The 13,753-nt window shown below is 28.7% G+C and overlaps 2 protein-coding genes across 2 annotated transcripts; one reads left to right on the plus strand and one right to left on the minus strand.

Annotated features, from left to right (window-relative positions):
- The first annotated feature begins 6,907 nt into the window (after positions 1-6,907).
- Positions 6,908-10,540, plus strand: LOC111677996 (ejaculatory bulb-specific protein 3). The gene is made up of 3 exons (XM_046953716.1): positions 6,908-7,021; positions 7,843-8,044; positions 10,152-10,540. Exons 2-3 carry the CDS (start codon positions 7,855-7,857, stop codon positions 10,325-10,327), a joined length of 366 nt encoding a protein of 121 aa, XP_046809672.1. The 5' UTR covers positions 6,908-7,021; positions 7,843-7,854; the 3' UTR covers positions 10,328-10,540.
- Positions 10,537-13,293, minus strand: LOC111677994 (scavenger receptor class B member 1). The gene is made up of 5 exons (XM_023439217.2): positions 13,092-13,293; positions 12,406-13,001; positions 11,387-11,792; positions 11,076-11,326; positions 10,537-10,838 (listed from the first exon to the last, which is right to left on the minus strand). The coding sequence occupies exons 1-5, from the start codon at positions 13,114-13,116 to the stop codon at positions 10,647-10,649; spliced, it is 1,470 nt and encodes a 489-aa protein (XP_023294985.2). The 5' UTR covers positions 13,117-13,293; the 3' UTR covers positions 10,537-10,646.
- Between the last annotated feature and the right edge of the window lie 460 nt (positions 13,294-13,753).

Below are 13,753 nucleotides of genomic sequence, written 5' to 3' on the forward strand. Positions count from 1 at the left end.
AGACTAGACTATAGACTAGACTATAGACTAGACTATAGACTAGACTAGACTATAGACTAGACTATAGACTGGACTATAGACTAGACTATAGACTGGACTATAGACTAGACTATAAACTAGACTATACTATAGACTATACTATAGACTAGACTATAGACTAGGCTATAGACTAGACTATAGACTAGGCTATAGACTAGACTAAAGACTAGACTATAGACTAGACAATACACTAGACAATAGACTATATTCGGCAAAGCCAAAAATTTCTTTCTCTGTAATTATATTTCCAAACTTTGTATATTTCATACATTGACATTTAGTAAGTGCGAATATGTTGAATATTATTGTAGTTAAAATAATACCTTGAACTTTCATTCTCGGAATATGTTTAAAATTTCGACTTGTTTTGATAAACAAAATGTACGTGTGCTCCTAACTACTTGCTTACAGCATCTCTCTTTTACTGTCTACTTCAAAGTTTTGTAAAATTTAATGACAAAAAAAAAAGATTTTTATTTACTATAAACTTTAGGTATAATAACAACAACAACAACTTAACTAGCGTCATCATACGAGTATCCAATTTATAATGAATATACTACTTAACACCTTTTCATATCTCGGAATCAGATGGATGAGTAATCAGAAACAGACAAAGTACAAAATAATTATACATTTCCATGGATAAAACACGACTTATTGTTGAGTTATAAATGTTGTTTATAAATTTTACGGAAAAAAACTAAACTAAGATATTAGCATAACAAATTGATTAAGCAGAACGATGGTGGCTAGGTTAAAAACTAACAACGGACTCAATTATATACAAACTTTTTTATGTTTAATCATAAGCATTTTAAAAATATTAATAAAAAAATACATATGAAATTCTGAGAACATAAATTTTGAGTCATACTTTTGCAATAAAACGTTTATAGTGGTAGAGGTCTTTTGCCTCTAAAGAAAATAGAAACAAATTTAAAATATTAAACGATTTGATATAAGATTTTTCAATTTAAATTTTTAATATAAAATCAATAAAGTTTGAAACTTTCATAAATGTACTTTTTCAAGTATTTAAATTTATCTTAGATTTCCTTAAAAAGATCCTGGAAGAACTTATTTTACTAGCTTTGTTATAGAAATCATTATAGAAGTTTTAAAAGATCCAATAATAGAATTACCCCAAACTTAAATTGTTTTATTAGGTATGAAAAATGAGTTCTATAGAACTTTTTGAGATCAAAATGATCTATTAATCACATTTGTTAATTATAAACTTTTAGAAAGTAGTACATATACTAATCAATAAACCGGTTTATTGTACAGTTCATGAATATAATTGTTACAATTTTTAGAAATTTCAAAACGGTCCTATCCATTCCACTCTTTGCTTCGAATGTAGACTAATCAATGGAGTACACAATTTATCGGTTCATAGACTAATCATTATACAAATCAATAGTCTACTTAATACTTATACTACTTGTCCATTCAATAGACTATTCCATGGGCGACTTCATATACTACGCCATAGGAGTGTCGATGACATAGTGTATGACTAGTCTACAGACTAAATTACATATAGTTTGTAAAATAATCAAGAAATTCTATTAATTAGTCTATTAACTAATCAATAGACTAGTTAACAGTCATGTTAATTAGCAAATCCGAGGATTAATCATTAGTCACTATAAAAACATATATCAATAGACTAGTTCACGAAATATTCCACACATAGACCATAGACTTTGACGTGGACTAGTCTATAGACTAGTTTGTAGGCAAGCCTACAGAGTATTGCCCATAGCCTAGTTCAAAGGCTAGTCAATGAAGTAAATAATTGATTAGTCCATTGACTACTCTATTGACTAGTTTGTAGAAAAGGTAATAGACTAGTCCTTAAAAAAGTCAGTAGACTAGCCCATAGCCTAGGCTAATCAATAGATATGTTAATAGACTAGTAAATAGATATATCAACAGATTAGTCCATAAATTACTTTATAGACAAGTCTACGTTAGAGTCCATAAACCAATCAATGGACTGGTTCATAAAAAAGTCAGTATACAACAACTTTAATGTTTTATACATAGTACCTACATTAAATCATTAAAAAGTACTATTTTTGGATATATTAAAAGTGCAATTTTTGGACCTGCAGCGTTTAGTAATTCTTACTAAAATTATGAAGTGTAGGGTTTCCGTACGGTCGAATTCAGGATTTTTAATTAACAATAAGATGATCATGAAAATTGAAAAATATAAAACGATTATCACGTAATAACTACGTAAATATAAATAAAAGACATTAAGGTAAATGTTAAAAATTTCTACGAATCGATATAAACTGAAAATAGTTGAGGTACTGATAATATTTATGTATGTATTTGTATATGAATGATGTACTTATGCATGATGTATAAAATAGTAAAATTGAAAGTATATATGTATGTGTGTTTGTAGCTAATGATGAAATAATGAAAAATGTTTATTACTATTTTTAAAACAATTTTGTACGTTTAATAAAATCGTTAAGTTTCAAAAGAAATAGTTATAATTAATAAAAAACAAATTAATGTTTTTGTCAACATTTGACACGCGTGTTGTTGTTGAGTGTTAAACTTTTTTTTAATTATACGATGATTTGTTAATTATTAATGATTTATTAGCAAAATAGTCTATAACTTATTAAGTTTGTAATTTCTTAAATGAGATAATAATATAAGTGGACATAAGTAAATTTAAAGTACACCGACAAATGTCTACGAAATTTAGTTTAATAATTTATATCAGAGTTGGAAGTATGATGTTTTGAAATAGTACTATCTTTTACAAAATAAGCAATTTTTATATGACTAAATGCATTTTTCAGTTTTTTATTTAACAATCTTAAATAGTTATTAAGGAGAATTTCTATAGCCATATTTAAAAATATCGGTTTAAAATATTTTTTTAATTAATTCATTTGACTAATCTATTAACTAGTCAATTGTCTTGTTTCGAAACTACTCTTTGAGTTAGTATAAGAAATAGTCAGGTCAGCTATTAGTCTAAGGACTAGGTTTTCTACTTCACAAAAGTTTATAATATAGAAAAATTCTTTAACAGATTATGGTTGTATCCCAGTATATTTTGATACCAAAATGTACAATAGCAGTGAATTTGCCATACCTGATTTACATTCTCAAATAAGATCTGAATTAGAATTAAATTTGAAATTAACTATAGCTCAACTAAGAACTGAACTAAGAACTGAACTAGAACTGAACTAGAACTGAACTAGAACTGAACTAGAACTGAACTAGAACTGAACTAGAACTGAACTAGAACTGAACTAGAACTGAACTAGAACTGAACTAGAACTGAACTAGAACTGAACTAGAACTGAACTAGAACTGAACTAGAACTGAACTAGAACTGAACTAGAACTGAACTAAAACTGAACTAAAACTGAACTAAAACTGAACTAGAACTGAACTAGAACTGAACTAAAACTGAACTATAAATGAACTAGAATATGAGAGTTAATTCCTAAGAGTTTAATTTTTACGTTTTTAACAACGCCAAATACCATTATATATGTTCTTTTTATATTTACTTTTTAGGAAATCCCCAAAGCCTGATTCCTTTCCACTTTTTTAATTATTTTAAAACAAAATTTTTTATTAGGCCGGCCCATGACAATTTTTGACTGGATTTCTTTGATATTATTATCGAAAAAACTTTCGATGTTACTTTATTAGCTATTTTAAATGTATTTGGGACAGTGAATTGATTTGCAAGAATGCGAGCATTACTATTTAACATTTATAATCCATTAACGAATGATGAGCGAAAATGTTCTTATTTATATTCATATTACAGCTTCAAAATAAATCCTATATTTTTAAAATTACTACTAATATTCTGTGTTTTATTACAATTAAGAACATATTTTATTACTTTTTAAAACCACAATGGAATAATATTGAATAATATTCAAAGGACCAGTTTATTATTATTGTTTATATGACAATACTTACTGATCGATATTGACGCATTGATTAAATTAACCTGTCGACTTAAATATGAATCCTTCTTAAATATTATTATTTCTTTTATTTTTTCTCGTTTAATTCTTTTCAAGGTTAAGAGATTTTTACAAATATTCCACTTCTCAAGTACTTTGATGACGCAAAAAGTTTTTAATTTTAGATTTATGTTTGTGTTAATTATTTTTACTTTTATTCCTCTTATCGATAAATCGATCACAACAATTTGTTTATAAACAATTGTATGAGAAAGTTCGTGCGTTTTTTTTTGTGAACTGTTAATAATTTTTATATTTTATTGCTTTTTTTTAAAGAAATTATCTCAATATTTAATTAACATAGATTTATTTATATTGACAATTTAATTTGTTTATTATTAATTTATTTTTTTAATATTTATAATATTTACTGCAACTAACAAACGGCAGTTTTATGATCTTTTAGTTTGTAGTTCAGATTTTCATAACTTTTCGTTTGTCTCTTGTATATAATAGTTAAAAAAAGTTTTAAATTCAAATGGACACGTTGTCTAAGAAATTCACAAATACTAGCTCAAGTATTTGTTTGTATTTCTTAAAAAAAAATTAAATTAAATTTAGCTTAGACAGTTTTTTAAAGCGGTCGCCCTCCCCCTTCTCTTCTGTGTAAATAAAGAAAAAAGCATGTCAATTGAAATTCAAAAATTTTGGGGCTTTTTAAGCGTCATTCATTTCTTTTACTGGTCAAAAAATAAATATAAACTAAAGTAAATAAAATAAACAAACAACAACAATTATTTACAAAAAATAACCATAGTCACATTGTGTATGTTTTATTAACCGGTTTTAATAAGCTTTTCCTTAAGATTACACTGCAAGAAATATTTGGTAATGTTTTGGTAGTTGTATTTGTATGTATATATTTGGAAAAATTGTAAACATAAAGTAGCAGTTTCGAACACTTCGAAAAAAAAATTTTTAAAAAGGAGAGTTTTAAAGAAGTAATTAAAAAACTACACCATAGACTAGTCCATAAACTAGTCAGTAGTCGATAAACTTTTCAAAAAAATAGAGAATATACTTTTCAGGTAAGTCTACTCCATGAGACTAATATATATATGTACTATTAAGTAGGCCAATTTATTGACTAGTCAAGATATTTAGTAAAAAGACTATTTCTAATCTAATGGAATACTCATTCAATACACTTGTCTCAATGCTAGTTAATAGACTAGTCCTTGCCAATAGACAAATATATAGACTTAGAACTAGACTAGTAGTTAGTTTCGACTATTTCAAAAAACCAGTCAATAGGCTAGTCCATGTACTAGTCCATAGATTAGTCAGTAAAGTTGGCAAGAGACTAGTCCATAGATTAGCCATAGACTAGCCATATACTAGTAAGTAGACCAGTATATGTACTAGTCAAGATATCTAGTTTATAAACTAGTTTTAGTCCCTGGAATAGTCATTCAATAGACTAGTTCATATACATAAAAGTAAATAGCATTCGGATAAGAATGCTAGTTAATAGACTAGCCCTTGCCAATAGACAAGTATATAGTTATAAGGTAATAGTAGTTAGACTAGACTATTCCATTTACTAGTCAATAGATTAGTCAATGGGATAGACAAGTGACTAGTGCATAGATTAGACATAGAATAGTCAATAGACTAGCCGTAACCTAGTTAATAGAATAGTAAATAGACTAGCAATAGACTGGTCATAGGCTAGTCAATAGACTATCCATAGACTTGTTAATATACTAGCCATAGACTAGTCAATGGACTAGCCATAGACTATTCAATATACTAGCCATAGAATAGCCAATAGTCTAGTCAAAAGACTAGTCATAGTCTATTCAGTAGACTAGTCCAAAGTCAATTTAATACACTAGTTCATAAGTCCATGCAATGGACTAGTTCATAGTCTAATCAATAGACTAGTCCATAGTATAATCAATACACTAGTCCATATTTTACTTAATAGACTCGTCCATGGTCTAGTCAATAGTTAGACTTGACAATAGACAAATCCGTAAACTAGTAATATAGTAGACTAAGTGCTAGGCAATTGAATAGATTAATACCTAGTCTAGACTTGACTATCTACTATCGAATAGAAGTGTCTATACACTACAGATTAGTCTATAAACTAGTCCATAGACTAATTCATGTGCTATTCAATTGAATATTCATTAGACTAGTTTATAGACTAACCAAAGTCTAGGACTAGTCAAAAGTCATAGATTAGATCATATTCACGTTAATGGGCTGGTCCATATATTAGTGAGTCCTTTCTATAGTCCAAATACTTAATATTTACTAGACTTGTTCATAGGCTATTCAATAGTGTAGACCATAGACTAGTTAATAGGCCGGTCAATAGACAAGTTTATAGATTAATAAATCGATATACATATATATCATAGATTAATCTAAATAAAATAAAATTTCGGTTTCCCAAACTAACGTTATCCGAATCTTTTAAGTAAATATATGTATATCGAAATCTCTCTTATAGGGAATGTATAAAAGTATTAGTTTAAACCACTTCTGAGATTAACCTAACTTCCGGAATAAGAGAGTACAAAGGAAGTATAAATATGTAAAGAGAAATGATAAATGACAGTTATAAAAATAGTGATGTCAATAACTAAGAAATGCATTTATTTTTAATTCGATTTTTATAAAACAATTTCCCAGAATGATTTGTTTATATTAAACAAAACTTTTTAAAACTTGTTGACTTAATATAGCAGCAGTCATTATTACGCCATGTAGAATATGTAAATAAATACGTTTATTGTTTGTAAAATTTATATTAAAGTTAATTTATTATTTTGCCTTTCTTTAATTCTAATTTCATCGAAGAGGATTTATTGTTTGTGTTTATTTTTTTTAACAGTGTAGCTGTAGTAACACATTTGGTATATAAAGACTTAACAAAATTGAAATTGAGTATAATATTGTTTAAACCTTTAAACATAACAGTTATCAAAAAAAAAAAAGTAAGTGATTTTGAAAAAAATGAACAGATTTGTCTACTATTAACAAAGTGTTAAATTTTGTATAAAAAATATGAAGTTTATTTGCAAGAAATTAAAAGAAAAAGTGAAAAGTGTGAAATTTAAAAAAAAAGAAATTTTAATTGTTTAGATAAATTTTTATAAGAATTATCAAAAAAAAGAATTATTTTTGTTAAAACTAAGTTAATTTTAAAAGATTTTTTTATCATATGTATTTGCTAACAAAATCAATACATTTAATATTTACTGTTTAAAAAAAACTACGTTTGTTTACCGTTATTTTGTATGTCAACAATGTCATTTTCCATTTAAGGCATTTCACCTTAAAAAAATAGTACGATTGTGTAAAATTGTAAATTTTGTATGCATTACAGGTTTTCATATATCAAGTAGTTTTTTTATTAATAAATATTTACCTAAAGTGAAATTAAATTAAAGCGAACTGAAGGTTTTAAGTGTTTTTTTCTACAAATAAAAGTACCTTGATTTGCTCTAAAAAAGGTGCTTAAAGCCAAACCTAAGTGTTACTTTTTTATCGGAAAACATTATGTAATCGATTACATGCGATAATAATAAATTGGAAAAAAGAAGCAGACATAAGCCACTACATAAGTAAAAACCTGCCAACCTGTGTATATGGTGGTTTAGTTGTCGTTTTTATTTTTCTTTCTTGACTTATCTCTTACTCTCCAAAATGTTTCATAATAATTTCATTTCATTTTTATGTTTAAACCACACTTGCTTTGGTGTTTATGTTTTAACTAAATTTTATTTACAACATATGCTTCTTTTCTTTATTCCAGATATCGAACAAAATGAAGACAACTTTTGCCTGTTTATTGGTGGTGGTTTGCTTCGCCTTAGTGGCCGCTCAAAAACAATATACCAACAAATTCGATAATGTCGATGTTGACAGCGTTTTGGGTAACAATCGCATTTTAACCAACTACATTAAGTGTCTGATGGATAAAGGACCTTGCACACCCGAAGGACGTGAATTGAAAAGTGAGTTACTAAGAAGATTTCCTGTTTAAGCAAGATGTCAGATATAGTTTTTGAAAGGTGTTTATGACAGAAATGTCAGTTAGATGAGATATTAATGTCGTAGTGATTCTTTTAAATATGCACTTCGTTGCTCTATATAACTAGAGTTTTAAACGGCGATTATCAAAATTTGTATATAGAAAAAAATTTTCGCGGTTCTCAATTTTCGCTTAACTTTTAAGTTTTAAAAAAAAGTATAACGAAGAATTTCGATTAATAGTGGTTGGTAAAATTAGTACAATTGTACTTTTTTTTTGGTACAATTCAATCAAAACAAGTAAGAAATCTATAATTTTGGGCGAGGCCGATCATATAATACCCTACACCTGTTACAAAAATACAATGTGATTTAGTTTTCATAATAAAACATTTAAGTTTAAGTGTACCTTGCCTCAGATATACATACTTAAACCATTTATTGTTGAATAGAATTGTGACAAATTTTGAAATGAGCTTTTTGTAGGGTCTAGGGCCAAAAGAAGTCCTTTAATTATAAATTTCATGAGAGTCAACAAAGCAAGGCAAGAACATGGTTTTGCAGCTTTTTGTAGAGATACAAGTATATTAAACATAATAATGAACTTTAAAGCCCTATTCGGTGGGTTCAGTTGTATGGGGGTTAGGTGAAATATTGGACCAATGTTAACCATTTTCAATAGACTTCGTCTCCAGTAGCATGTAACAAATTTCATTGAATTATCTCCAAAATTGCGACCTGTAGTTTGATTACAAGGTTTACAAGTCCTATTCAGGGGTTTAGTTGTATGGGGGCTTTTCAATAGGCTTCGTCCCTGGGACAATAAATTTCATTGAATTATCTTTAAAATTGCGACCTGTAGTTTGATTATAAGGTTTACATGGTTGGCTAGACATAGCTAAATCGACTCAGAAAATGATTCTAAGCCGATTGGTATACTTTAAGTTAAGTTAGGACCGATGCCGTGCTTTACAAACATCAACATAAATCCAATATATGTAGCGTATAAAAACCACTCTATTCCCTAGAAAGACAATACTATGTAACGTAGACGGTTAACATTTTTTCGCGGTCCACACTTATCCCCTTATATTGTTCCACTTTTAAGTTTTTTGAACAAGGGGGAAAAGAAGAATTTCGATCGATATGTCGGATAGACTATTTGTACTGGTGATTTTTTCCTTTTGTTTTCTCATGCGTGAGTCCACAGCCTTTACAAGCTGATATCACTGGCTACTTCAACTTTTATAGATTCGCCTTGAATTTTATAAACGATTCGGAAATTGAGGAACAAACATTGAAACGTCACAACAGGGTCGTATAAGGGTCGCATAGTAATGTAACAAAAAACGCCGTAGAGTTTTTATTTTATACCCCATAGAACATGGACTTCTTAAATGTTTCGTTTTCCAACTATTTTGTAATGGTTCCCATCCTTGTAGCGGACTTTTGCCTTTAAGTTCCTTTATCTAACAAAAACTTCCGGAATAAAAGTTCAATAAAACGAAAATATGAAAAGAACAACAGATTTAAAATACCTGTTCTCGTTTCTAAATAAATGTATTTCTTTTAAAAGACAATTCTCTTTTTCGTGGGCTGATCTTCTATTCCTATTTTATTTGTTATAGTCTTTTGTCTAGACTATATTCTAATCTATTATTTTGAGACTAGTCTCTGAATAATACATTAATCTAATCTATTATGTACTCTATGGACTAGTCAATTATTTAGTTTACTGTTTATTCAATAGACTAGTCTTTTGTCTAATTCTAATTTATAGACTAATCGATTGTATATTCTATAGACAATCGAATAAGTCTTTTCTCAAAGTCTTTTCTGTAGTCTATAGACTAGTATTTTCTGTTATATATACTAGACTATTGTTTAGAATATAGAACAGTTTTTTCTAGTCTATTTTCTTTGTTCTATAGACTAGTATTTTCTCTAGTCCACAGAGGATTTATATTAAAATTTGTGGAAATTTTTATTACTTTGAACCAGCTAAAGTCATAATAAACTCCACTAAATCTGACACTGATCTAATAATGAATTAAAACAAACATTATCTAATTTCATAATTTTCTCTACTAGAACTCTTGCCCGATGCCCTACAAAGCGATTGCTCCAAATGTACCGATGTTCAGAGAAAGAATTCCCAAAAGGTTATCAACTTCTTGCGTGCCAACAGACCCGGTGAATGGAAATTGCTTTTGGACAAATACGATCCCAGCGGTAACTACAGAGCCAAATATGAAAGACAAGGTTAAGTCCCAAATCAACAAATGAATTTCAACAAGTTAATTTCTATTTTTTTTTAAAAAACAATTAGTTTAAATACAATTTTAGATCTTTGAAAGTCATCATTAATAAATTAGTATATATATATTTTTTTTTATACATTTTGATACATTTAAGAAAAAAAGTTAATCATCTTCACCAATAGAAGTTAATAATAATAAAAAAAAATATTTTCAAATAAATTTCTAAAAATTTTATTAAATTATTATTTATAAAAGAAACGTGTTTAATGATTTAAATTTAAACTTAATATTAATTACTTAAGAATTAGTAACTTATGTCTGGAACTTATTTGCTATGTTTACAGTATTTTTGGTAAATATCTCTCAAAGTTAGTTGTTTAACTAATAAATAGATTTTAAGATAACAATATAAAGCTAATATTACAAATAGAGCCATTAAAATTGGCTGTAAGACAGGAACTATTTTAACATTAAACTTAATTAAGAATTGAATTATCGAGGGTAGATCATCCAAGTCCTGTTAAGAAATAGAAGAAAGAGAGCATAACATAAATTAGAGATTAGATTGAAAAATGTATAAAAGTATGTTAACACATTTTAGGTAGAATTCCGATCTAATTTCTTAATGACCTGGTACCGAATTACCAGTGATCTACACAAATCGATCGTTAACTTTTAATACGAAAGCTTAATCGATAACTTATGCGGTAATTCGGAACCTGGTCATTGCGATAAATATAGTTTATATACTTACATATTCATACCAAAATGAAGGAATAATCATATTACTAAACTTTTGTAATTCTCTATTATAGCCCCGCATATCGGGCATGGGAATGTTTGATTGAAATCTATATTTCTCTTCAACCGGTATACCCGTCACAGGTTCCAATATAATATGAGCCTCATGTTCTTCTTTATTGGGATTAAGACCCTCATAATGGGCCGAATAATTATATTCAGTGCCATAGAAATGCGGTGCCGAAAATGCCGAGGGTACATCATCTGTAAATCATTTAAAACTTAAAATAAAATTCCTTAGAAAAAAATGTCAATCACACTTACTTATCAAGCACTTGGAGACATCGAATAATCCCTTGGGCAGTTTAATACCCATGGTATAATCTAAACAGCCAGTACTATCACCACTCTCACCAATCGTATAGCGATAACTTTTCAGACCCATATATTCCACAATCTGATCGTATTTCATTTTAAGAGTGCGACAACTTTCTATGGCGACTATATTGAAATCTCTGCCCTCTGGTACATTGGGTGGAAATAGCGAATTATCAAAGGCATTATCCAATTTGATGGGACAATAATCATTGGATCGACGATCTCGTTTTAATTGGGCAATTCTCTCCGGGAAAAAGGTTTTATTGTTGAGTGTATTGACGCGAAAGAAATTGTCCATGCCATTGTCGAGTCCTATGCGTACATTGTATTCTTCGTTCTTTTCGCGAAGAGCCTGTAGGTTTTAGATGGGATATGATGTATTGTCATATTATTAAAATTTTGTATGAAAAATGGTCATATTTCTTTCAGAATGTATAGCAGGCGGCTATTTGTTACATTCTGAATGAAAAAGTTTTGTCTATTAGTATGCCGCACGTCCGTCGGTAAATTGGTTTAATATGTGTAACACTATTGAAATAAAACCATCTATAAATGATGTATTATATTTGGTCCATAATAAACCCAAGCCTATATAAAAATGTCTTCGAAATATCAGTCTTATCAGTGAGAGTATATTCATATTGAAAAAATCGATACCCAGACCAAGCTATGCTTCTGATTTGAAAACAAACTAACTTTTACTAACTGACTAACATTCTGAAATTTAAAATTTTTACACGATATCTTCAATGTCCGATATTTAGAAATACGGATTAAGATTCAGCGCAGCTTAGTATAACTTGGTTTCTGGTTAAAAAATATGTTGGTCTGTGTTATTAAACACGAAATTTTTTAATATAACTGTATTCGTTTACACCAAACAAAAGAACAAAAAAACACTTCTTGAAATAAACACTATAGTCATCGCGCAATGTCATTCTTCATTCATTAACTGGCTTACTTACATTGTACAACATTCCGCAATTGGCAACAATATTTGGCACATATTTCGACAACATATTCAATGCCGGCACCTTAAAATCCCACAAGAAATAATTTATACTATTGGTCAAAAATGGCGTTTCATTAATAGTGATGGCATTGAAGGCATGTCTCACTAGAAAAACCCAATCATGCAATTTGGCGGCAGCACCCAATAATACAAGATTTGGCAATATTATCGTTTGATTGAGTATATCGGGTGAGCAACTTGCCTCCGGATCAAAGGAGGTTTCACCATAACGTATCTTGCGATATGTTAGAGTATCGTGTGATTGATGTTTAATTTCATTGTGACCCTTTATAGCATAGGCAATAGGACCAACTTGTTGGACTTTTAAACGTGTATCGGTACCATTTAGAAACTCTGCCGAATTGGTAACATTAAAGAGATAAACTTTCAAACGACCATAGGGAGAAGTAATCCAGTTTGCCTGTGAAGGCATGCCGCTACGAAAACGTACATGTTCTTTGGCCAACTCCCATTGATAGTCCACATTTAGAGAGATAAAAAATAGCAGAGTGGCAGTAGTACCCACTATAGATAAAGTGATTAGTTTGCCTATGAAGATAAAAAAAATGGACCGGTTAGTCTTATGTCTTTAAATTTAGGTAACACAAAATATTTATATTAAAAAAAACTTTTGCTAACACATAAAACATTTCCGTCCAGACATCTCCACAGATCTGCTTTCAAATTAATTCACCGTGCGTTTGTTTTTTTAACAAAATAATTATAGAAAAAAATTTTAAAAATAATACTTCAAGACTATTTTTTTTTAAACCGACTAGATGTCTTTACGTTTAGGACGTTATTTGTATTAGGACGCGTAAAACACTACTAAGGTATTGGGCTCAGTCTAAGAAAGATTTTAATTCAGAAAAAGCGCTGTCAGAATAAAAACAAAATCATTTTGAAATTTTATAGGAAGCAACAACAAACATGATTTAAGTTCTTATCATCCGATGTTTAGGTCTACTTTGCCAAACGTTATTGTCATTTACACTCGAAAAATTTCAATTATCATTTTAAATAAAATTCTGTTAAACGAAGATAATTTCATATCCAATAGTAAACAAAAACGATCATAGATCAAACGATCTTATATCAAACAATCTTAAATCAAAAACTGCATCGTTATTAAATTCTCAGAAAATGGTTAGAATTAAAAAAAAAACAAGGATTTAGATTTTTTAGTTTAATAAAATTTGAATTATATATTTGATTAGATTTTCATAGTTTTACAAATTTTTCTCTCTGAGTGTATGCAAGGGTGGTTCTAAACTGGCTTATCACTAATTGAACCGCATTTA

The sequence above is a fragment of the Lucilia cuprina genome, chromosome 6, assembly GCF_022045245.1.
Source record: "Lucilia cuprina isolate Lc7/37 chromosome 6, ASM2204524v1, whole genome shotgun sequence".
NCBI lineage: Eukaryota > Metazoa > Arthropoda > Insecta > Diptera > Calliphoridae > Lucilia > Lucilia cuprina.